Raw genomic sequence first — 22,086 nt, 5'->3', positions numbered from 1 at the left:
AAATTATTATAAGAAGAACTCCACTGGACATTGTCTCAATACTGGCTGAATCACAGAAACTGTAACCCTTCCACCCCTCCATCCACTGTAACAGTCTGAAGAAAATGTGTATTTACAGGAGATGTAGCTTGATACTTGATATTAAAATATGAATACTGGCTTTGCTTGAACAAAGGACCATTTCAACTGTGCACTTGCACCTCTCAGATTTGTTACATTATTTGTTGTCATGCATGTATCGCAACTTTTGTGAAAAAATGTTTGTTAAATAACTTTTTTTTTCATTGACTCGACATGTGAAAAACAAATAAAACTGTGATGTCTTGTAAACATTGAACTTGGTTTATTTTACACATTAAAAGATATCTAAATCATACTAAAATATTTGGTTTGGTAAGACCTTTTCAATTTTTTATAAGATGACTCTTCCTCACCAAGGCTCCATTTATTAATACAATACAGTAAAAACAGTGGTATTATGAAATATGAAATTTAAAATACCTTCTATTGTTATATATTTTAAAATGTAGTTTATTGTTGTGATGACAAAGGTGATTCTTCAGCCATCATTACTCCAGTGTTCAGTGTCAAATGCTCTTTCAGGAATCATTATAATATGCTGATTTGTTGTAACAGTTGCTTTTGTGGAAACCGTAATGCTTTTTAAAGTAGCTTTATAGGAAACAGCATATTACACAGCAGGGGTGAACTAGCCATTTACACTTCTGAAATACATTTTTAGAAAAGATGTAATAACCAGCAGAACTCAATCAAAGAACTATGTTTCCAATGAATGCTTTATTCAGTTAAGCGTCCCATTAACAAATGTTACAGAAAAAAAGGGTTACAGTCAATGTTCACTCATAAACATGATACAAGCTCATGGATGCTCTGATCAACTATTAACTTAACAATAAATTTCAATTTCACCTCTGTTAAATACGTATAAAGGAGTTTGCGCTGCCTTGACAGTGACAAATCACAGTGGGCCTTTGCTCATAAAAAAAAAGAAAAAAAAGAAAGACAATGACAATGTGCCTATTACTCATCTATAAACGCTTGCAATCATGAACTCTTAGAAATAGGGTTAAGGAAGCACTGTAGTACAAAAAAGGTAGCTTTCTTACCCACCCAGTTCCTTTTAAAAACACTCCCGGATATCCCTTTAAAAAGAAGCACAGCTGAAACTTTAAGGAGGTGAAGTTAAATCTCTTGGGAGTAGAAATGAAAGAGCAGGTCCTCTACACAAGTCCATACTGAACTCCCAGGAGACAACTGAATTGAAAAAAGGTTGGCTAAAGCGGCAAGTTGCTTTGAAGAGGCCCAAAAGGTCCAGATTATTATGACAAAGCCCACAAAAAGCAATAGTCTCGCAATTAGGCTGAAAAGTCATGCTTGAAATGATTGCTACAGTAAAACATGTTCAAACAGTTCAGACATCTCCAATCCAGTTGTCTTTTAAAGATCAGATTTACTCCTTAACCAGCTGCTTTCTCCTGATTGGACAGAGCGTTTATGTGGGCGCAATAGAAGCCAATCGAATGGCATGCACATTCACGTAGAAGAGTGTATAGATTAGCATGTGTGGAAGTAGTAGATTCTTTCTCTGATGCCTATGAGCGTGTGTGTGTCTCACATGGCTTTCACTTTGATCTGCTTCATTTTCATCTGCTTCTTCTCCAGCTTCTTCTGCTCGCGACGCTGGGCGGCTTCCTGAATGAAAGAGCAAGGAGAAAATCATGTATCGATGGCACGATAAGAGAAAAGCTCAGATTTTTTAATGATAAAGTACAAACACACACCTCTAAGCGGCGCTGTCTGTCAGGATCCTCCTCGTTCATGATCCTCTCCTTCTCCGCTCTCTTCTTCTCTTCACGACGCGTCTGAGCGGCCTCCTGTCGCTGAGCGTGAGTGTGCTTCAGGAAGTTCTCCTCCACGCGAGCACGGTTTCTGTCTGCTTTCTGCTTCCCCTGAACAGCCACATGAAGCAACATGTTAACCTTCAGTTACTAGATCGACGTGGTGTTGTTCAGATTGTGCGTGTGGTGCACTCACCTCTCTGTTGAGGCGAAGCTTCTTGAGCTTGTCGATGCTGTAGATCACCATGTTCATCAGAGGCAGCAGACTGTCCATATCTTTGGGAGATGTGTTACCCATCCCAGGCACTGGAAATACAACATATTAATAAGCGGACCAATGATAGTACAGAGAATGGCCATTTTTGGATTGTGGATTTGTCTCACCGTTAAATGTAAACAGCAGTGTTTTCTTGGTCTCGGGCAGCTTTAAGGGCTGACCCTCCCTAAAAACAGTTGGGAAACCATTAACATTTATTAACCAGTACAAGCTCCTCCAACATAGTGGAAGAATATAACTACTAGGAGAAAAAGAAAGGAAAAAATTGATAAATGAAAAACGTACTCTTGCATAACTTTTGGACCAGAGAATTGGTCCGAGAAATGGATGGACTCGATCTTGTCAGCATGAGTGGTGAGGTAATGTACCATCTGAAAACAGAAAAAAATCATTTCAAAACAATTTTGGAATTATTTATATAACATTGTTCCATTTATTAATATTTTTAAATAAGCTTTAATTATTATATTTTCAGTTTTTGTAATTTAGTAACATGTTATTGTCATTTTATTAGCGTAGTATTTTTTTTAAAAAACTCTTTATTTCTGTTTTAATGATTTTAGAACTTCAGCTTAAAGGAGCATTGCGTAGGTTCTGAAATTTCTAACCATTAGAGGAACTGCAGCCAGTCTCAGTGCGCACGCTCGTACGAGCACAACCACATCAACCAGGGTTGCCGCAGCAACCACTGACGCCTATCGCTCTTGCTTTTTGCCACGCTAGATACGTTTTTGTTTTTTTTTTACTTACGAGGAGTGTACGGACACTGAGCAGCAGTGTCTGAATTGTGCTGCCGGAGGCTGGTCGCTTCTTTCCATCCAGAGTCCATCTGAAAACACTATTGCCGCTGCTTACTATAATGGCTGGTGTGCCGTACGGTTGTAAGCCCAAGTAGACGAGAACGCGCATGACGTCACATTTAGTGAATTTTCGCGCCAATTCGGGCCCCGACTCAAACAAGGCAACCGTGGTGGACAGTCGTGGTGTCATTCTTTTTTTTTACATCATGGTTGGCTCAAACATGTACAAATGAAAACTCTATCTTAAAGATTTTTTTAAGTAAAAACCCGCACATAGCTCCTTTAAACTTTTGTTTCAGTTAGTTGCCATGTCAGCTTTTTTAATATACAGTTAGGTTTTTTAAGGTCTAGTTTTACTTAAAGTAACGAAAACCATTTTTAAGAGTTTTAGTTCCAAAATTAGTTTCATCAGAGTCGTTTTTCCCAACACAGTCTTAGTCCAAACTCACTAATGATCTGGCAGACTGTGACGTTCTGCTCTTACCTTGCTGTCCATCACTCCATCCGTGACCTCTCCCATCTCTGATAAAATGGCCAGAGAATCAGGGATGCCATATTTTGTCCCTGATTTGGGCTTATCACCACAGAACTCACTCTGTGAAGAGAACAAGAAACAATCAAGTTAGCACAGACCAGTTCCTCAAGACATTAAAACTACAAAATACAAAAAAACTAAACCGGAGATATTTCTTTTGCCTCAAAGACTGCACACAAACACATACAGCAAGAGTGTTGCAGTTCAATTTGCAAACAGACAAACTGTATGTGCACGAACTGCGTAAAAATACCCAAAGAGCTATTGGTTTCAATCAGTCGGACACATCCTTCAGTGAATGAACTCCCTGAACCCTTCAGAGCGGTTAGTGCATCAACATCAGACGCACTCACTAACCACAAGCCTTTACTTTCAGTCAAGCCTGACTCCAAGAAAGAGTTGATGTGTGTGTATTTATTGTTTGCCAAAAAAGAAAATTAGTATTATTCACTGGTTGTTCATATGACAATGTGTAATTAAAGACAAACTTTTGCTATTTTATACATAAAAAGAAAATGTAATTCAGCAAAAAACTAAATATTCTTTAAAGCACTTATTCAAAAGTTTGGGATAAATTATTTAGTTTTTAAAAAGAAGTGTCTTTTGCTCATCAAGGGAGAATTATTTGACCAGAAATGCAGTAAAAACAGTAATATCGAGAACTATTATCACATCTTCAAATGACTGTAATTGTAAAAACAAATGTCATTTATTTCTGTGATGGCAAAGCTGAATTTCAGCAGCCATTACTCCAGTCCTAGAAAATATTCTAATATGCTGAATTGCTGCTCAAGAAACATTTATCACTATTATCAGTTTTGAATAGCAGTTTGAAAACTTCAAGCATTTATTTCAACTAGAAATCACTGCAACATTGTAAATGTTTTTTTTTTTCCCTGTTACTTCTGACTGATTTCCATATTCACTAAAACATATCTTACTAATCCCAAACGTATGAACAGCAGTGTAAATAATAATATAGTATTTTCTATCAAATATGCAGCTCATTCATGACTAACCAGGTCCTGCAGCTCTTTCTGCAGCCGTGCCATGGCCTTCCGACTCCCCACAGCAAACACAAACGTGTCCATGTCCTCATCATTCAGAGTCACTTTAACTTGCTGTGGATGAGGAAGAGGAACATCCTTTTGACACACTACTTGAAATCAGTCTATGCTAATACATCAGAGTTTGTGTGTGCGCGTACCACTTGATCACAGGCCGGTCTCATCATCCTGGACAACACATTCAGCAGGTCCTGTCTTTTCAAAAACTGCAACAGTTGACCAAAAACCATATCATGGTGAATGCACAGATATCTGTGAAACATCCTTCTTTCTCTCATTCACATAGACACGCTACCTTGAGCTGAATCAGCATGCCCTCACAGCAGACTCGTCCTGAGCACCACAGGTTGTAGATGTGCTCATTCTCCTGGTTCAGTTTCCCCGTACTGGTGGCCTCCTTACTGGTGCCATCATCCCCTAAAAGTAAAGACACGTTTGAGAGTTTGAACCAAAAACAAGGTCAGAGAAACTGGCAAAGTGGAGAGAGAGAGGTACACTTACCCACAAGGGCAAAGTTGCTCTCGAGAAGTTCTCTGTGGGAATTAAACCAGGCCTGGGCAAGCCTGCTGTTCTTGTTTTTGCCAATTATGTAGTTCATAATGTAGGCAAGAAGACCCGTGACCATCAGGATCTCCATGTAATAACTCTCCCAGCTGTTCTGAAGGTGCGCTGGGACCTGTTACACATGCAAACAGTCATCTAAGGAAGCCAGTGAGGCGCCTGTGAAGTGAATTTTTCACTGAATCCGTACCTCTCTGTATATAAGGGTGTCTTTGAATGAAGGGTTGGTCTTCTCATAGCCCTCAAACTCCTCGTTGTCATACTTGCTGTACATGTCTTGATCCTGTAACGTCGATCAGATCAAATTAAGATGTGTGGCTTGCAGAAAAACGGAAGTAGGAGTGCTTTCCCATTTTTACCTGTGCATCAGCATCTTCAAACTCGTCCTGGCCGTCCTCGTTCTCCACCGTGGCCTCGTCTTCGTCGTCCTCTACAGGTGTGGATGGGGGGGCTGCTCGAGGGGGCGGCTCTTTCTCCACATCGACTGCTGGGTCCTCGCTGACGTCCTCAAACTCAGCGAAGTCATTGTCATCAAACTCGGCGATGTCCTCACCGTCATCGAAGTCGTCGTTGTAGCGGCCCCTGGTGTCCGGCAGGGCCAGCAGCAGCAGCAGGGCTGGGAGGAGGAAGACCAGGTGCCTCATGATTCAACCTGCACAAACAACGACAAAGACAAACCAACCTGCTTTTAACTAGACAGCAAAGAGTTTGATTAAGTATACTAGTGCGCAGAAGTTTTTATGTTTAGAAGTCTGGATTTATTTTAATACAGTACAAAATGTAATACTGTGAAATATCATTAAACTATTTTCTATTTTCATATATTTTAAAATGTAATTTATTCCTGTGATGCAAAGCTGGATTTTCAGCATCATCACTCCAGTCTTCCGTTTCACAGGATCCTTCAGAAATCATTCTAATATATGATGATTTCTTATTATTATCAATGTTGAAAACAATTGGTCTGCTTCATATTTTTGTGGAAAATGTGATAACAAATTTTTGCAGGATAAGAAAAACGTTAAAATAGAAATCCATTGCAACATTACAAAAGTCCTAGCTTTTTTTCTCTCGTACTGATCTCAAATATTTGAACAGTAGTGTATATCCAGTCTTATTTGTTGGTATACAGACTAACGTAAATGTTGATGGTGTAAACGAAGAACACTGAGTAAATACGACGAATGATTGAATGGGTGATAAGAAGCCCTATGCATTATTTGGTGTATAATCAAAAACAGTCCACCTCCAGTACTTTATACTATGATCAGCATCAGCTGCAGTACAGACAAACAAGTCTGAGTTGTACTTTCATATAATTCCAAGAAAACTAATGTTTAGACTGCAAACGTGTGAAGTAAAAACACTCTGTCATATCTACTTTAACAAAATTTTAGAGAAACACTTTTACAGTCAATGAAAGCATTTTTCTCACATGCCTTAAAGAAGTTATTATGGTTGTTTCTGACTTAATGTCTATCAGTCCTGTACGTGTGGCAGAATTCCCAGACAATAGTTACGGTTTGTCCATCATCAGTGTGTACAAACGCATGATAAAAGTGCAGTGAACACACTTTTGCAAACATTTACAATGGTTCAGTTTCAATAGTGTAATAGCAACAGGAGAAAGATAAAAGGTGGAGGAGGAGGTCGGTCAATCTGTTCAGAGTATTATCATGAGAGCCTAAGCCCTTCAGATGGTCACTGAAATGATAATTGGCTGAACTTCTTTACATGGCACGGTCTGGTTGGCCATACACTAAGCTGATTTTCTATGGACTTTATGCTCAATTTAAGAATGAGATAATTCACTTAATACAAGCACACATAAGTTAAAAATTTCATTACACACAAAACATTTGGTACTTCAAAAATATTTATTTATTTTTTTTATCTCTGACACCAAATTTATTAAATTCATAATACATCTGAGAGCACATATCATTGTGATCCATATAGTTAGTCAATCACAGCCAAATCTATAAGATGAAGTCATATTTGACCCATATCTGAGGGAACATTATTACATTCAGACCTAAAACACAAAATACTAGTAGGAAAAAAGTAATACATTACAGACTTAAAAAAGAAAGAAAAATAAATGTATTACAAGGCCTTTTTGTGTCCCACATCTGGAGTTAGAGGACTTTCCCCTTTTTATTTCCCTCCTTCATATCCAATGTAAAATATAGTACAGTAAGAGTATATTAAGCAGCTAATTCAGTGTGAGCAGATCCTGACAAGACAGTGAGTGAAGCAGATGATGGCTCAAATTTAAACATCATGTCAGATACAGTTTAACCGAGTGTCAAGTTATACTCCACCTGCTACAAGACTGATAAGAGAAGAACTAAAGTTACTCGTTACTCGAAGTCAGAGAGGACGGGGCTGTTGTTAAATTATAACCCAGTTTAACCTGTAATCTCGGAAAGACTCGTCGTGCCAGCGCCAATTCCTCGCTGAGACAAAACTTTACTGCTCTGCCACTATAAAACATATCACACAGATTTTCCAAGTGTGTCATGTCAAGCGAATCAAAATAATTTTGAAGGATATTCGACAAAGAAAAGCCATCCAGTTTAGTCCGGCCCATCCCCCATGAGTCCTGCTACACTCACATTGATGCTAGCTCGCTAACTGCTCCCGCTACACGACCCGCCTTAGTAACCGCACGCGACATTCCTGCGCCAGTCACTGCGTCGATCATTTCACCTCATAGGGTGTATACGAGAAGTCAACGATAACCTCAAAATCATACAGACGTACCTGTAAAAATCGGCGTGTTTCCCTTCAGTGTGTGACAGCAGCAGTACCCCTCACAGGAGAGGCAAGGGTCATCTGACCTAGCGTTACTCTACCCACAATGCTGTGCGAGCCCTGACAACAAGGATAAGAAAAGATCGGGGCGTTTATCAAAGATTAACCCTTTGTCATTAAACTGCGGTTATTACTTCAGTATGCATGAGAGGCATATTCAGATATCGTAGATAAATAATAGAATAAAAAATATATTTTATATGTAAATAATAAAGTCTAAATTATATATGCATACAATAATTTATTTGTAATAGAATTATTGATACAATTCATTTAGTGTATATACATTTTAATATACTTATAGATAATTTGTTTTAATATTCTGTTTTAATGCATTTAAATATGAGATATTTTGACGTTTTTGTGAAAAAGCATGGTTAATTCAGGTCACACAGAAACAATATATTAAATACTAAAAACTGTGTAAATGTGTATGCCCTCTGAAGCCAATGTAAATAAAAATACTACATTTCTAAGGGCTCTGCACATGCAATATACTTTATTTATTTTGTTGCATCTCGGGCATCGATATTTGTTATTGCTATTTTATATTTTCTTAACATTTAATCTGAAATTTGTTATTTGTCTTAGGTCTTCGGGTTTTAGATATTTTTCTGTTGTGGCTCACGTTTACTAATATATATCTATATCTTGAGACACAGTTGATATCTAATGTCCAAGTTTGTTTCTTTTTAAAGCTAAATGGAATTGCTACACCCTTCCCTTCATGATGTTAAAGATGATCAAGCAGCAACACGAATCTATAAATAACCTCAGCGCTCATTTTTTGTCGAGGACTTTTATTTTGAAACGCTTCCTCCTCGGACCCAAACGCGCCGTTGAGCGGTCGGGCCTAATTAGGGCTTTCTAAAGTTAGAATTAAAACCGCTGGGACTAAGCAAAAACATGGGCCTTTAGCTACACCCGGTCTCGAGTATTAGATGGTGATCTGAGCAGGTTGTGTGTCGTCGCAGAGCACAACTCGTCGTCACGGAGGAGATTGTTATGACATTCTCTTTGTCTCGCGCTGCGCAAACACAAGACCACCTTTCTCGCTGAAAGAGCCTTTAGATAAGCGAATCTAGGTATTGCTAACGACCCGATTCTACCTGTTTCTCACCGATCGAGGGATTGAATCATGTCGTTGCACGGTAAACGAAAAGAGATCTACAAATATGAGGCGCCGTGGACGGTCTACGCGATGAACTGGAGCGTCAGACCCGACAAGCGCTTTCGGCTGGCCCTCGGCAGCTTCGTCGAGGAATACAACAACAAGGTGAACCGCTGTGAGACAACAACACACCACTGATCGCTGTGTGTGACGTCTCTGCTTTGTTTTGTTTAGATGAACGGGTTTTAATAATAGTGTGCAGTAACAGAGGGTTGTTCATAGAAGGCTCTCAGATAAACAGCGTGCTGCTTGAGGACTCATTTGTGTCTTGCTTGTGGATTAAAGGGTTGACAGCTGTCAGAACTCATCGTGTTGATGGATGCAGTAGATGGACATTGTTGCCTCACCTGTTTAATATTCAAGATTTTTATCTGTCTCCTATACCTTTATATAGAGCATATATAACCAGCAGTGAAATGTGTGTTTGTTTGTGATGTCCAGGTCCAGCTGGTGGGTCTCGAGGAGGAGAGCTCAGAGTTTGTGTGCAGGAACACCTTCGACCATCCGTACCCCACCACCAAGATCATGTGGATCCCCGACACCAAGGGCGTCTATCCGGACCTGCTGGCCACCAGCGGAGACTACCTGCGCATTTGGAGGGTATGAACACTTTCTGCCACACATTCATGCTTTATGACTGCACTGCACTAGCCAACATGAGAGGACAATTGGACTTATTTCATTATTAATGCATGTGCTGGGGCTTGCTGTGAACATTAATTGGTGCATTCCAAAAATATCTAAATGTATGATCAGTTTTATTCAAATGTAATTAACTTCATTAAATGCTTACTTTGCTGTTCCTCTGATGTGGTTTTCCTTTTCCACTGATGTCATATGTTAACCAATAGCCAAATAGCTAGATATTTTCATGACTTTTATTTCTAGATATAGCTTGATTGAATCATCTATAATTGATTTCACGGTGAAATGTCTTAACTGCTTAACCGTAGCTCACAATTAGATCAGGAATGTGTGATAGGAAAGTAAATTTGGATGTAACTTGAAATGATCAGGGACTTTCTAGCTTTAATACCGTGACAGAACTGTAGAAACATGCAAACTGAGTATATATAAATGAAGTATGTGAACTGTTTGTATCTTGTTGTCAGGTGAATGACACAGAGACCCGTCTGGAGTGTCTCCTGAATAATAACAAGAACTCTGATTTCTGTGCACCTCTCACCTCTTTTGACTGGAATGAAGTGGATCCCAATCTCCTGGGTGAGAGCCCACAATTGTGTGGCATTGCTTTGACCGTTAACTATTTCTGTAACCGTAAGCTATTTAAAATTATTTGTGTACTGTTGATTGAAATAAGGGAAAAACAAATATAGGAAATAATTATTTTAATTAAAAAAAAATACCAAATGTATTTTAAAAACATATTTAAGAAATACTTAATATATATAGTTTTAATAAATAAAAACATCTTTAAAAAATATTAGAAATCTCACTTTAGCATTTTGGCAACTAAATGGACTTCAGTCTTCTGGTTAACTAAGACTTTTAGAAATATTTTTTGTGAATTTAAATAAAAAAGAGGAAAGATGTCTTGACAACTAAGTGGTAAGATTAAGTTAAAATGCTAAAATGACTAAATCTGTTCAATAAAAAGAAATGCATCAAATTGAAATAAATAATATAAAATATATATAAAAGATGCATTTTAAATAGTAGTAATATGTAAGAATATTGCTAAAATAGCACTTGTTTAGGAGAAAGATATTTGCCAGTGTTTCATGTATGTGTGTGTTGTGTTTTTAGGCACTTCTAGTATTGATACCACCTGTACGATCTGGGGTTTGGAGACAGGACAGGTCCTAGGAAGGGTCAACCTGGTGTCAGGCCACGTCAAAACACAGCTGATAGCTCACGACAAGGAGGTGTGGAGAAACTCACCCCAGTTTAGATTCTTTTGAACTGTGTAGTTGGTAGCGTTGTCTGTATAAAAGCGTTTTTCATTGGCTTTCAGGTGTATGACATTGCTTTCAGCCGTGCGGGTGGAGGTCGTGATATGTTTGCGTCTGTGGGAGCAGACGGATCCGTGCGCATGTTTGATCTGCGACACCTGGAGCACAGCACCATCATCTACGAGGACCCTCAACATCACCCGCTGCTGCGCCTGTGCTGGAACAAACAGGACCCCAACTACCTGGCCACTATGGCCATGGATGGCATGGAGGTCTCTCTTAATCTATTAACATATTTGTCTCTATGTTTTCTCATGGTCCTTATTTTTGCTATCAAATGTGTTTTATTTGCAGGTGGTGATTCTGGATGTGCGTGTGCCGTGCACACCTGTGGCTCGTCTCAATAATCATCGTGCCTGTGTGAACGGCATCGCATGGGCGCCCCACTCCTCCTGTCACATATGTACAGCAGGTTAGAAACCAGCCCGGCTGCACACACACAACATAAAAAAAAAATATATATATATATGGTCATAATTGATTTACAGGGAATTAAATGCTTTTATTTAGCAAGAATGCATTCAATTTGATCAAATAATCTTTGTTCATCAAAGAATCCTGCGCAAAATGTATAAATTGTATTTGTTGTTTTTTTGTTTTGTTAGTTTTTTTACAAAACATTTTAAACAGAACAACTGTTTTCAGCATTGATGATAATAATAAAAAATGGTCCTTGAGCAACAAATGAGCATATTCGAATAATTTCTGAAGGATCAGGCGACACATTTCCATTTGTTAACATATTAAACTACATGAGGTTACATGAGATAACTAATGGCTAAAAGGCATTTTTTAATTTTAGTAAATATGTGACCCTGGACCACTAAACCAGTCCTAGGGGTACATTTTTAGATGTAGGTCACCTGAAAGCTGAATAAATAAGCTTTCCATGTGTGTATGGTTTATTAGGATCTGACAATACTTGGTCGAGATACAACTATTTGAAAATCTGGAATCTGAGGGTGCAAAAAATTGAGTAAATCACACTTAAAAGTTGTCCAAAAAGTCCTTAGCAGAGCATTCTACTAATCAAATATGAAGTTCCGATATGTACACTTGGAACTTTGCAAAAGATCTTCATGGAGCATAATCTTTACTGAAAAATCAATATTTTTGGTTCTTCCTACAAATATACCCACCTGCCTATGACTGGTTTTGTGCTCCTGGGTCACACAATCATTTGAGCATTTGCTAATATATATTATTCAAAGCAAACATTAACTTACACGTAAACATGCATCAAATAGTTAACACATGCAGTAGTTTTGAATTCTTCAGTGGACTGGTTGTGTGTTTTCGTTTGGTCAGTGTTAGACTATAGCAGCCGTTTCATACAAGTCTCCTTTACTTGGCCCCCTTTTCTTTTAAATCCAACTGTAGCGGACGATCACCAGGCTCTGATCTGGGACATCCAGCAGATGCCGCGGGCCATCGAGGACCCCATCCTGGCTTACACGGCCGAGGGAGAGATCAATAACGTGCAGTGGGCCTCCACTCAGCCCGACTGGATTGCCATATGCTACAACAACTGTCTGGAGATCCTGCGGGTGTAGAGCCGGGGCTTCCTGTGGGCAGCGTTGCTGGAAGAGAGTCCTTCACGGAGCAGAGACTTGTTTTCTAAAGCTCCTGAGGTCTGGGGGTTTCAAGCAGGAAACTGTATGAACGGGCCTATGGGAACAACCGTCGGAACTATGTGTGTGCAACTTGGGTCTGGGAGAATGAAGCAGTGTGAATGAGTATCTGTGTTTCTGCACAATATATATATTATATTTGTCTGTTTTCCTACTTGCCGGTGTCCCAGAGTCCTCATGATGGGATCTTAAACACAACTGTAATTACTATGATTGTATGGCCATTTGTGTAGGGAAAGAGAGATGTTTATTCTGAAAACTAGGCTCAGAAAGATGTAAAATTGCCAACATGGACAATACAAAACTACCATTTTATTAAGATGGTATTACTTCAAGATGAATACAACTTTAAAGGTCCTCTGAACTTTTTTTTCATGTGAGGAAGGTGCCATTTTCTTTTTCTTTGGTATCCCTGGAAATGGTTAAATAGTATGGAGATAAAATGCTTGACATCACTGCAAATCATTCAGAATTGTTCCTCAGACCCGCTCACGACTCGTATAGCGGTAATGTTTGAGTGGGCAAGGTCTTTTTCATTTAAAGATGCATTACTATTATGTTTTTCCCCATTGTTCTTTATCATTAAAACAAGTTCGTCCCCTTTCAGCATGCTTGTGCTCGAAGTGAAACGTGTACTGTATACAGATATAAATATGATGTACAAGGTAGGACAAAAGTGTCACTTTTTTCAGAATAACTGCATTGCGAGTCATTTGGTCGGTCCGTGCGACTGTTCTGTTGTTTCACAAATATGATGTAGTAGTAACGCCACACTTTTGGGTCGAATCAAAAGTGAGTTTGCGAGGCTGCGTGGGATCGTCCTCCTCACCTCACACTCTTTGATGGACTGTTTAAATGGAAGTAGTTCTGTGTGTGTCCTGCCATGATGCTTTTCTATTAATAAACTCACTTAATAAACTCTTGTTCTTTCATAAAGCTTTCTGTGTTAATCATGTAAAGGCCAGTCAACTCATTTATATGTGCGGACAGTGTAAAGGCAAATCTGGTTCTTGGCTGATATTGGAGATTATTTTATTAGTTAGATATTGGATATTTAATTCAGCATGCTCATTTACTTTATTTCTGCATTCTGGTAAATTCGCCATCATCTAATAATGCTCACTACTACGTTTATGTTTAAGAACAATGTTAAATGTCAAATTTAGCAGATTTCTAAATGAACAGTGATTTTTAAGTCACAGATTTTAAAATGAGTTAATTATCAGTTATAACCAGAGATGCCATCACTGGAACATATTTTAATAGTATATAAAAATACTGAAATAACACTGCTTTATAACAACAAAATAATTATTAGCTTGTTAGTATCGAGCATTTTAATATCAGTGGATCCCTAAAAGTAAAAAATGATGAAAAAGAGACCAAGAATATTGATATCTTTAACCCAGTGCAACATTAGTGCTCCTTTATAAATAAGATTTAATCTAAAAAATATTAATAATAACTGTGTGCTTTTGGAAACCTTCACAGTCCAATAAAGTTATCCAATCATTTTACATACATTCATCTGCTCACGTTGCAGAGGTAAAACAAACTTTACACCGATTTCACCGCAAACATTTCTCCAATCAGAATGTCTTCTCTTTTTTAAAATTCATTGATCACATTTCCAAAAGATCAGGCACACAGTCACACACCACCCATCAGCAGTTAAAATAACCGGTTGAGTGAGAAATATCATTTCAGAAACCTGAATTCATGCCCATTTGCTAGCTATGAATCCAAATATACAAAGCTTCATATTTGTGCCAGTCTTAAGGTCATTTGATGTAATAGGCTAATACATTAGGTTTAGGACAAACACCTAACCTGGCACAAATATATATATATTTATAATAGTATATAATTAGAAAATCTATACACTGAAAAGTGAAAGCACAGGTATGTGTGTCATTTCCTCAGAGGATCCAACCTCCGAATCCCAGCGGACGTAAGAAGACAAGATGAGGTTTAGTATGTAATGACAAATCTCAAAACAGACGGACAAGAAATACACAGTTATTTCATGATTGTGGCAGGTGATCATAATGTAGCATCTTCTCTTTGACTTTGTCTTTATTGCCCACTGTGCTTCTCTTCATATTCAGTAACACAAAAGCGGAGGGGTGTTACCAAATACTCTGGCATCAGAGGAACAAATCCTGCTCTGAATGAGAAGGGATATGAGACAAAACACCTCAAGAGATTCAGAGAAATCTACAGTCACCGCTTTCTCTACCGGACGCCCTTTTAACTAAGTAACATGAATACATTTTATTGCAAAAGTGTAAGATTGAGCTGTTTGAAGAGGGAAAGCCCATATGCGTCTCGGGACGGACAGCAGTCTGTTTTTGACCTCTAGCTTCCAGGTAAGACTGGATCGGACACGTGCCTCTGGATTTCTGCTGATCCCTCCAGCGTGCTCGGACTCTCCAGACTGTCCGGGAGCGAAGGGAAGCGCAGGCTTCTACACAGCAGGCCGGGGGGCTGTAGATGAGGCTCTCCGGGGGGATTGAGTCCTGTGGGCACGGCCAGCTCTGTCTCTGGGGACATGGACATGGTGTCATTGGAGGCCACTGTTAGATGGATGCCACTGGACAAAGAGTCTGGAGACTTCTCTTTGAAGCTGTCCGAGTCTGGGCTCTGTGGATAATACAGGTCTGGTTCAATACAAAGATTCATCTAGACTGCTGATAATGGAAGAAGACAGAGAGCAGACTAACTGTGACGAGTTGCTGACTATCACTATATCACACAGAATTTATTTGTGACCCTAGACCACACAAGTATACATTTTTCGAAACGGATGATTTATATATCATTAGCTGAATAAATAAGCTTTCCATCGATGTATGGTTTATTAGGATCGGACAATATTTGGCCGAGATACAACTATATGAAAATCTGGAATCTGAGGGTGCAAAAAAATCTAAATATTGAGTAAATCACCTTTGAAGTTGTCTTAATGAATTCTTAGCAGTGCATATTACAAATCAAAAATCAAGTTTTGATATATTTACTGTAGGAAATTTACAAAATATCTTCATGGAACATGGCCTTTACTAATAATTTTTGGCATAATATAAAAAAAATCTATAATTTTGACCCATACAATGTTTTTTTGGCTGTTGCTACCAATATAACCCAGCCACTTAAGACTGGTTTTGTGCTCCAGGGTCACATCTAGTGGGACATCATGTCAGCAGCACCTTTAGACTATATTTATTGAGAAAAATGTTGACGTGTTCAATACTTATTTTAACCTGCTGTACATATATAGTTTTGTGAAAAATAAATAGAATAGAAATATGTATTATATAAATATAAGAAATGGAAAGTTAATCAAGTTTATAATTTAGTTTATTAATATATGTATATTTTAATAATTTATTTGAGCAAATGTTGCTTTTACAATTTAAAAGCAAATGTTTTAACATTTTCAAAAATGTGTTTATAGTAACAATAATCTTAGCCTGCTTAGTTCCCCTTGAAAACAGACAGTCTGTTTCATCCTCCTTATCCAGCCTATTCCCGTAAGAGAAGACAGATCATTTGTCAATTTAATATATCTGCTTCCAGCTAACTTTAGCTGTATGAAACAACTTGTTTTGCTGCTTGATATTGCAAAAGGTGTGTCTTATCGAATTTATAATCTATATAAGCTACCTTTCCAGGTGATGAACGGTCATTGATCTGTAAAGATGGCATAGTGTTGTGCGTTGCTGAGGTGTACAGGCTGGTGGGATGAGCAGGGTGTCCCAGCAGTTCAGGAGAAACCGCGCTGTAGGCAGGGGGCACAGGTGCCATCTGCCTTTGCAGCAACTGCAGGATCACATTAATATCAGCCGTCATCCTGGTCTCCAGTCTTTAGAGAGAGAGAAAAGTGGAGTTGTAAGGAAGATGCAGACTTTGTCATTAAAAGCTTTTATTTTTATCCTGTGGATATGGGACCTGTTGAGTTGTGACTGCAGCAGCTCCAGACGCGCCTGCAGCTGACTCGGTCTGTCCTCAACACTGGGGCTGTGCTGCTGGTAGCAGGCCTGCGCTGCAGAGGAACGTCTCTGACTCTCTGAGTACTGACTGGCCCTGCGGTCCGGCAAATAGCCGTATAACCCTGACACGCTCAGAGGAGCCGCTGTATGGATGAAGAATGAGTGGAAAGAGCAAGAGGAACAGACAAGTTAAAGATGGAAAAGACTAAAATGATTATAATATAACATACATCTGCAGATAAAAAATGAACAGCAGCTAAACACCTTCTAACAATCACAAAACATACTGGCTGGCTATGGTAAACTGCAGACTTTTAAAGTAAGCGTGAAATTACAATCCATCCTGTCTACTTTTTAAATGCATGTCTTAGATCTTATGTTTATTTGAATAAAACATTGTTGACATTGCTATTTTCAATCAAAAAGTTATTACTGGATCTTCTGGTGAAATTACAGATTTCTCTTTGGTGACGACATGTATGCCGAATTTTTCAATCATTTAATATACATAAACTTCGCCCCTTTTCGCCACGTCATTGTCATGGCATATTATGCAACCCAGGCTCACTGGGGGAAAAAAATATATACCTACATTTCTACATGTTTAAAACTCCAAAAATTTACAGACAATTTGCTGCTGTTGCAGCTGAAATGCTGAAACACTTGTGGCAGTAAAACTCCAACAATCTATTTATTTTCATACAAATTTCAAATAAAGGGGCAGATTTTTGTTCATGTTCATTTGTAGCACTATACTATATCAGCTGTAAACCACTGATATTGCATGATTTGTAAAACATTTTAATTTTGCACCACATACCCAGCTTTTCTGCTATAGTAAACTTGCTCGTTAGCGCTCCTGGTACAATGCTGCAATTGTAAAGTGGACAGCTTTGGTACACAATTTTCATGAAACACAATTTGACAAAAAAGCTTTGTAGAAATAAGGTGAAATGGCACAACTGCTTTAGCAAAACGTTTTTTTGTCATCCCTCACAATTTGTCATCACTCACAATAAAAATCAATGAGTTTTTTCAGGATGTCACCACATTGAGCAGCCTCTGGTTTCAAAAACCACCAAAATTTGAGAAATTGGATCAAGTTCAACAGGTAAGAATGCATCGATTTGTGTTTTTAATATGAATTAACCATATTTTTTTGAATGCGTTAACTTTTTAGCGCCACTGACCGGACATTTTATTTCCGAACTGCTGCAATGTGTGCACGAATGTAACTGTAAAAAACAATTATTATTTAAACATTTACATTTATCTGATCTGAGAAAATTCAACACGCTTTTTAGCACCACTCACTAGACATTTCACTTTCAAACTGCTGCAAAACCCCTTTTGCAAAAAGCTCCCCAAAGGTGCATATTTTCCACGAACTTGAGCTGATAACATTTTCAGCTTACTACAGTTGCAATCAAAATTATTCAACCCCCTTGACTTGCAAGACAATTTGCTGTGGAGGATAACATTTTATGAAATTAATTTAAAAAAGGCATCAGTAAAGTATTAGAGAAGGTTTGTTAATACACTTCTGAGTGATTATGAGAATGGAATGCTGATGAATCATGATAAAATTCGAATTGGCTCTAAACATTCATGTTCAAAATTATTCAACCCCCTTTGTGCAGAATCTTTTATTCTTTAAAATCACCAATAAACGCTTTCTGTAAGTGATTAGAAGCTTCTGTCACCTCTCTACTACAGTTTTGGCCCATTCCACACCTGAAAAAGCTTTCAGATCACTGACAATCTTTGGTTTTCACATAGCCACTGCTTTCTTCAAATTCAACCAGATATTTGAAATGAGAATTAAGCCTGGAGACTGAACAGGTCACTCAAGTACATTCTATGACTGATCCCTGAACCAAGCATGATCCATGGGTCCAAAAAGTTCCAGTTTGGTCACATCACTCCATATAACATTCCTCCAGAGCTCCACAAGTCTACACAAATGTATTTTATCAAGTTCAAGTTGGCTTTTTGTTCTTCTTGATCAAGAGTGGTATTCTACAAGATGTCTCATCATAAAGGCAATACATGTCTAGTGATCTTCTTACACACTGCTTTGAAATGGTTTTCCTCCTTTCATCGGGTCATCTTGCAAGTCTTTGGCTTAACATTGCAGATTTTTCTCAGTTGCTCTGATTAAACATTTTATGATACTGTGCTTTTTCTTCCACACCCTCAAAGATTTTCTGGTAAAACACACTTTAAGCTAAGGAATAAGGCTGACAGCTGTGTCTCTAGGAACTTTCAATGTCTTGGAAATCTTCATATAGCCTCAGCTTTTCTAAAGTACTACAATATTTATTCTCTTTAGCTTTTCTGAGATCTGTGTTGACATTTTTGCTACTCAACACATGCATGGGCTAACTGTATGTGTAACGGCTCAAGCTAATTCTGTTTTTAATAGAGCTTCTAAAAGCTTAATTGTGTTTTGAGACAGTTTTATTCCCCCCCCATGCAAATTACTGATTTAAAAACAGCAATGTTGAATAGGGGTTGAATAATTATGACATAGCAGTATTATTAAAAAATCTTATAACTCAAAAGAATTACATTATATATTGACAATATCACTTTTAATATGTCAGTGAACTGTTATAGATACAATTTTTATTTTATCCTGGATCTTCAGAAAAGCTTGTATTTGTAAAGTACTGCAGTCTCTAGGGGGTTGAATAATTTTGAACACAACTGTATGATTAAACCAAATCCTGCTACCTGTGTACGGATGTGTCCCTTCCAGTGGTCCTCCCATGGCAGAAGCTGTGCTGTTCTCGGGGGGCATGAGGCTGACTCCAGAAGGGGAGTATTCTTGCATCTCTGTCCCTGACGAGTACATTTCCCCTCGGCCAGATACCAGGGGCTTCATGTCCTCTTCACTGGACAAGGAAGCAGCACTGATATTGCTGCATAACTCATCCCAGTGAGAGAGCGGTATTGCCCCCCGATGGTTGCCCACAGGCGAGCAGGACTGGACTGGGTATGTGTCTATCCCATCTCGGTCCATCCCATCTTAGTGATTTAAGAAAGAAGAGAGATCAGAATAGTATGTCGTATCATTTTTGTGTCCCTCCCTGGACTAGATTAGCACACTTACCAGGTCGATTTCGCTGTAAGGGGTTCCTCCTCCGATGTCTGGGTCGACGGTACCCACAGTCTGAGTCCTCGCTTGGGGTTGCATGCATGATTCTGTCTGCCTGATACACACAAGCTTCAGTAACTCACATCATTACAGAAAACACGTAGAGAAACACAAGCAATAACTCGCGATTGTCCAAAACGCACATTTATTTCCTCTGGATTGTGTGAGTTTGAGTGGCTTACATCTCGAAGGTTGAATGTGATCTCTAGGTTACTCCAGAAGCTGTCGGAGAAATCGGGGTACATGTCCAACACTTCCAGCAGGTCGTCTCTGAGGATCTTGTGCAGGTCACAGTACGTCAGAGCCCTCACGTCCGCACTGGATTTCCCCGGCCTGGCATAAAGACTGATGTGCTCCCCAAAAATATCATTCTTACCTACAGTGGAAACACAAAGAGAGGCAGGTGCTGGAATGATTAGAGGAGAAATATAGAACGAGTATTAATACTGTACAACAATCAAAAGAGGTCAACCACTAAGGGGCACTATAAAGCTGCATTTCAATGTGGCTACGGTTATTTTGGGACCCTGTCAGAAGCAGCAGCATGATACATATCCTTTTAGTTCTGAGTATTAATCTCCCATCAATGTTTTAATTTTTAAAAGGCAATTTGTTTGTAAATTTCACTGGAATACATACACTACTATTCAAACGTTTGGTGTCAAATTTTTTAAGTAGTTATTAATACTTTTATTTAGCAATGATGCATTAAACTGATTAAAAGTGATAAGGAAGCCCTTTATAATTCACATAATAATACAGATAATTTCTATTTGAAATAAATGCTTTAAATTTTCAATTCATCAAAGTATATTACAAACAAAAGAGGTTTCCACGAAAATACTAAGCAGCAACTGTTTTTAACATTGATAATAGTAAGAGATATATCTTGAGCACCAAATCAGCATATTAAAATGATTTCTGAAGAAATGTGATATTGATTCATTCGATTTTATAAATCGGATTTAAAATAGAAAGCTGTTCCAGTGTCAATTACAATATATTTGATGATATTACTGATTTACTGGATTTTTTGAGAAAAAAGTCTCGCCTGGAATAAGAAACTCTGAGCAAAACAATAATGTGAAGTTTCAAGCTCAAATCACACACACACACAAAAAATATTTTTGCATTTAATAAAGTTAAGGCAGCAAGTTCTAGATTTCAATTTGGATTGGGTTGAAATAAAGAAAATCAAAATATAAAACTAGAAAGTAGTCAAACCTAAAATGGCCACGACCACATCCTCTCTGAGGATCTCTATGGAGCCGCGGGAGATGAAGTACAGTGCAGTTAATACGTCTCCACTGTGCACCAGAGTGTCTCCGGGTGGGGCATGAGTGGTCTTAAAACGCATGGCCAGAGCCCGCAGACAGCCCTTGCTCGCCCCCCGGAACGCCTTACAGTTCTGCAGCAGACTGCGGTTCAGATGCAGACAGATGTCCGCCTGCAGACACTCCGGAAAACCCTTCAACACCTGTAGCAGCACATATGAGAAAACCACAACCTTAGGCAACATTACAGATGGACACTATTTTTCACATTTGAATTCAACCCCATAAATTGACTAAAGGTTAAAAAGTATCATTTTAAGTATAAATCAAAACATTTTTTTTTTTTTTTTATGACAACACATTTTAATACTAATTATTTATTCTTTGTTGGTGCTTAATAACACATATGAGGGGTCCGGCAGCCCTCTCACTATACTTTGAACATTATACAGGGCAGTATGTAAAAGTGCATGTATTACATCAGGTATGTTTAGAGTTCATGTGTGTGTTTGTAACTCACAGCGTTCATGTCAATGCCGTTAGTGTAGGACCAGGCGTGCTGGAAGTACTCTTCGAGTCTTTGTCGAAGTCCTCCTGGGATCTGATGGAAGCGGATGAACTCTTTCACACGCAGCATCTGAGTGTGATAGCGAGCTGTGCCGGAGTACAACCTCTGAATTATAGCTGACACATTGCCAAAGATACTGGCATACATCAGGGCTGGAAATAAAGAAGAACAAACAGGATCATCAGCCAACAGCATGGTGCAAACAAAAGATTTTTTTTATATATATATATATATATATATATATATATATATATATATATATATATATATATATATATATATATATATATATATATACATACACACACACACACACACACACACAAACATTTAAAAGATTGGGATCAGTAAGATTTTTTGTTTGCTTGCTTTTTAGTTTTGGAATAAAATCTATTATCCTC

General features: G+C 38.4%; 3 protein-coding genes across 5 annotated transcripts in view; 1 reads left to right on the top strand and 2 right to left on the bottom strand.

Annotated features, from left to right (window-relative positions):
- Positions 1-779: 779 nt before the first annotated feature.
- LOC127953650 (PAT complex subunit CCDC47) lies at positions 780-8,032 on the bottom strand. Its single transcript, XM_052552896.1, has 13 exons — positions 7,866-8,032; positions 5,459-5,751; positions 5,290-5,382; positions 5,040-5,214; positions 4,834-4,955; positions 4,679-4,744; positions 4,491-4,592; positions 3,421-3,531; positions 2,422-2,507; positions 2,244-2,302; positions 2,056-2,165; positions 1,803-1,970; positions 780-1,713 (listed from the first exon to the last, which is right to left on the bottom strand). The coding sequence occupies exons 2-13, from the start codon at positions 5,741-5,743 to the stop codon at positions 1,633-1,635; spliced, it is 1,458 nt and encodes a 485-aa protein (XP_052408856.1). The 5' UTR covers positions 5,744-5,751; positions 7,866-8,032; the 3' UTR covers positions 780-1,632.
- A 681-nt stretch (positions 8,033-8,713) lies between these two features.
- On the top strand, positions 8,714-13,627 carry LOC127953667 (DDB1- and CUL4-associated factor 7). Of its 2 annotated transcripts, none has more exons than XM_052552929.1 (7): positions 8,714-9,192; positions 9,529-9,687; positions 10,200-10,311; positions 10,855-10,973; positions 11,063-11,272; positions 11,355-11,472; positions 12,441-13,627. In XM_052552929.1, exons 1-7 carry the CDS (start codon positions 9,055-9,057, stop codon positions 12,611-12,613), a joined length of 1,029 nt encoding a protein of 342 aa, XP_052408889.1. In that variant the 5' UTR covers positions 8,714-9,054; the 3' UTR covers positions 12,614-13,627. The 2 variants fall into 2 exon arrangements, with proteins under 2 accessions (XP_052408889.1, XP_052408888.1); XM_052552928.1 differs by having other exon boundaries at positions 8,727-9,192; positions 12,438-13,627.
- A 79-nt stretch (positions 13,628-13,706) lies between these two features.
- Positions 13,707-22,086, bottom strand: part of LOC127952480 (potassium voltage-gated channel subfamily H member 6) — a 43,972-nt gene continuing 35,592 nt past the window's right edge. For both annotated transcript variants that reach the window (XM_052550954.1, XM_052550955.1), the window contains 8 exons: positions 21,638-21,837; positions 21,068-21,320; positions 20,026-20,219; positions 19,799-19,898; positions 19,420-19,713; positions 16,643-16,826; positions 16,358-16,556; positions 13,707-15,334 (listed from right to left, as the gene is read on the bottom strand). In XM_052550954.1, the coding sequence (XP_052406914.1) occupies positions 15,050-15,334; positions 16,358-16,556; positions 16,643-16,826; positions 19,420-19,713; positions 19,799-19,898; positions 20,026-20,219; positions 21,068-21,320; positions 21,638-21,837 (1,709 nt within the window). In that variant the 3' untranslated portion in view covers positions 13,707-15,049. The remainder of the gene's footprint in view (positions 15,335-16,357; positions 16,557-16,642; positions 16,827-19,419; positions 19,714-19,798; positions 19,899-20,025; positions 20,220-21,067; positions 21,321-21,637; positions 21,838-22,086) is intronic.

This window comes from Carassius gibelio, chromosome B3 (genome assembly GCF_023724105.1).
Source record: "Carassius gibelio isolate Cgi1373 ecotype wild population from Czech Republic chromosome B3, carGib1.2-hapl.c, whole genome shotgun sequence".
NCBI lineage: Eukaryota > Metazoa > Chordata > Actinopteri > Cypriniformes > Cyprinidae > Carassius > Carassius gibelio.
Note: the sequence above shows the minus strand (reverse complement) of the source record. Positions and strands in the feature narration are given on the sequence as shown.